Raw genomic sequence first — 2,307 nt, 5'->3', positions numbered from 1 at the left:
GAAAAGAAATACATTTCCTCAGTCCAGTCTAACTGATACATAAAGCCAGAACAGCAGAATTAGGCTTTGAAATGTGCCTATTTTTCATCTAATAAATGATATTTACTATACCAATGAATCGGAAACAGAACACCACATACTTTACTTAATAATAAAAAACAATACTTATATCTTCTACCAGATGCTTTTTGCTTTGTGCAGACTATGGCAAATACACACATCAGTCTGTAGCATAGAAGTATTTTACTGGTCCAGGAAAATTCTTTAGATTTTTTTTTTTTTTGCCTGAACTGTTCTTCCTTTCCAAAGCCCTCACTACCCCCAAGGTGCAAACTTCTGCTTTGAAACTTTCACCCTGAGGACTGGACTAGATGCAATTATTTCCTGAAATAGTTAATCCAGCAGTGTTAACTTATGCCGGTTGAAGTAAATATAAATGAGTGAAGACAAAATAGTAAAAATTTAACTCTGCTCCCTGAAGCCAAATGCCCGCTGCCATACCAGCAGGCAGGAGGCAGAGACAGAGAAGCCTGTGATGACAGAGACACATCATACACTGGACAACCAGTCCCTAGTCAGAGATGACCAGCTTCCTATCAGACCTGGTGAGTACTTGGTGGGGTATTTACATCTGTGAAATTTTTTATCACTACTAGTGTTTCAAAGAAAACAAAATCAGTATCTCAGTAAAAACAACAAGGCTGCTATTCACAAAAGGCATCTCAGAAGTCGTTCTGCCCACCATTTTGAGATATACAGATGTTTGTACTTCAGATGATCTGCCATCTGTCTTTGTTGTATTTTTATCAATACATTAGTGTTTCTTAAATGTCTTCATTTACTCTAAAGTATTTGCTTACCCTCAAACATAATTGGTTTTGCTAACCTGCTGAAAAAAGGATTTTGTTAAATATATCACTAGTATTTAGTGCAAGAGATGGCAGGCAGAGGTTTTGAAAGGCAGGGAACAGGACTGGATGGTGGCAGCTCTGGCGTCTTGGCAGGGATGTTTCTGGGATCCTGCAGCATTTATATTCTGGCTATGGCTGAGTCTTAAACCCTCACACATCAGTGAGGCACCTCCAAATATGACAATGTCTCTCCGAGACAGAGATCCCAGCTCCAGCTCCCTGGCAGGGCACCTCTGAATGGCTGGCAAGTTTTCATTCATTCATGGCATATTCACTATATCCTGCTGCAAAGACTGCTGTAGTGTAAACCTACGTACTGTACTGGTTGGGTATTTTCAGATCTGTAAACGTCTAGAAAAAAATCAGTGGGATGCCTGTTCTCAAAGTTCCCAAGAGATTAAGATGACCCTGCTGCTTGAGACAGAAAGAGGGACAAGAGTTCAGAACTGATGAGGCCAATAAGAAACAGAAAAGACACTTTCCTCCTAAAGCACAGCTTGAGCAGAACTAGTGCAGAAGGGAAATTCTGTCCCAAGTCTTTTCCTTGCTGTTCTCTCCTCTCATCTAAGTTAAAACCCAGGGATTTCCAAGGACTGCCATACTGACAGAAATTTGAGTAGAAAAACATGCTTAAGCAAGATTAGTCTCTTTTTTGGACCATTTCAGACTTATGGGGTTTTTATTTTTTGCTGATGTGGGCAATTTCAGGAGGCTTTGCCACAAAACCTAAGCTGAGAAATCACTGCCTGCTATTAAAGAGCCTGAAGGGTAGCCAGCACGGCAGCTGCTCTCTCAGGTAAGATAGGGTAAAGAGGGCCCAGTCACTGCTGTGGGTACGGGTCTGAGCTGCAGGTAGCCTGGCTGCTGTCCAGATAGCAGAGAGCAAAGTAAAACCTCCCTCCTCAAAACCACTCTCGTATGTATTAGCCCCGGAGCTATCGCTACTCTGTTGACTGATTATCAAGAACGGGAGGGAAATGTGGTTTCCACAGAGGAAGGCTGCATTTCCTTGAGCTGGCTGCAGGTAAAGCACAGGAGGATGCACACTTCACACCAGGGCGAGCAGAGGGAACGCACCTATCTGCAAACCCTTGAACAAATGAGATGTTTCTGGAGAACAAAAGACAGGTTCCAAGAACAGCCTGATGTGGCCACAAGGTTAAGAAGATTTTGTTCTACCTCTGCAGATACAGTACCGAGGGCTCTTTCAAATGATCGCTATCCTGGGGATTGGTGGAACGTTCCAAATCGGCTTTCAAATTTCTACCATCACCTACATGTCTCAGGTAGGCAAAGATGCACATGGCACACTGCTTAACGGTGGCACTGAGTCTACATTCCTGATTGAGGATGTGCCGTTATAGCATTAGGAAACGATTTTATTGCACTATTCTCC

The 2,307-nt window shown here is 42.7% G+C and overlaps 1 protein-coding gene across 1 annotated transcript in view; it reads left to right on the top strand.

The window, feature by feature from the left end:
- Positions 1 to 581: 581 nt before the first annotated feature.
- LOC104492041 (solute carrier family 2, facilitated glucose transporter member 11-like) overlaps positions 582 to 2,307 on the top strand; it is a 10,145-nt gene continuing 8,419 nt past the window's right edge. The window contains exons 1-2 of the mRNA XM_010134543.1: positions 582 to 605; positions 2,099 to 2,197. Of these exons, the coding sequence (XP_010132845.1) occupies positions 582 to 605; positions 2,099 to 2,197 (123 nt within the window). The remainder of the gene's footprint in view (positions 606 to 2,098; positions 2,198 to 2,307) is intronic.

The sequence above is a fragment of the Buceros rhinoceros genome, unplaced genomic scaffold, assembly GCF_000710305.1.
Source record: "Buceros rhinoceros silvestris isolate BGI_N320 unplaced genomic scaffold, ASM71030v1 scaffold8904, whole genome shotgun sequence".
NCBI classification, from domain to species: Eukaryota; Metazoa; Chordata; class Aves; order Bucerotiformes; family Bucerotidae; genus Buceros; species Buceros rhinoceros.
This window is presented reverse-complemented; position numbering and strand designations above follow the sequence as displayed.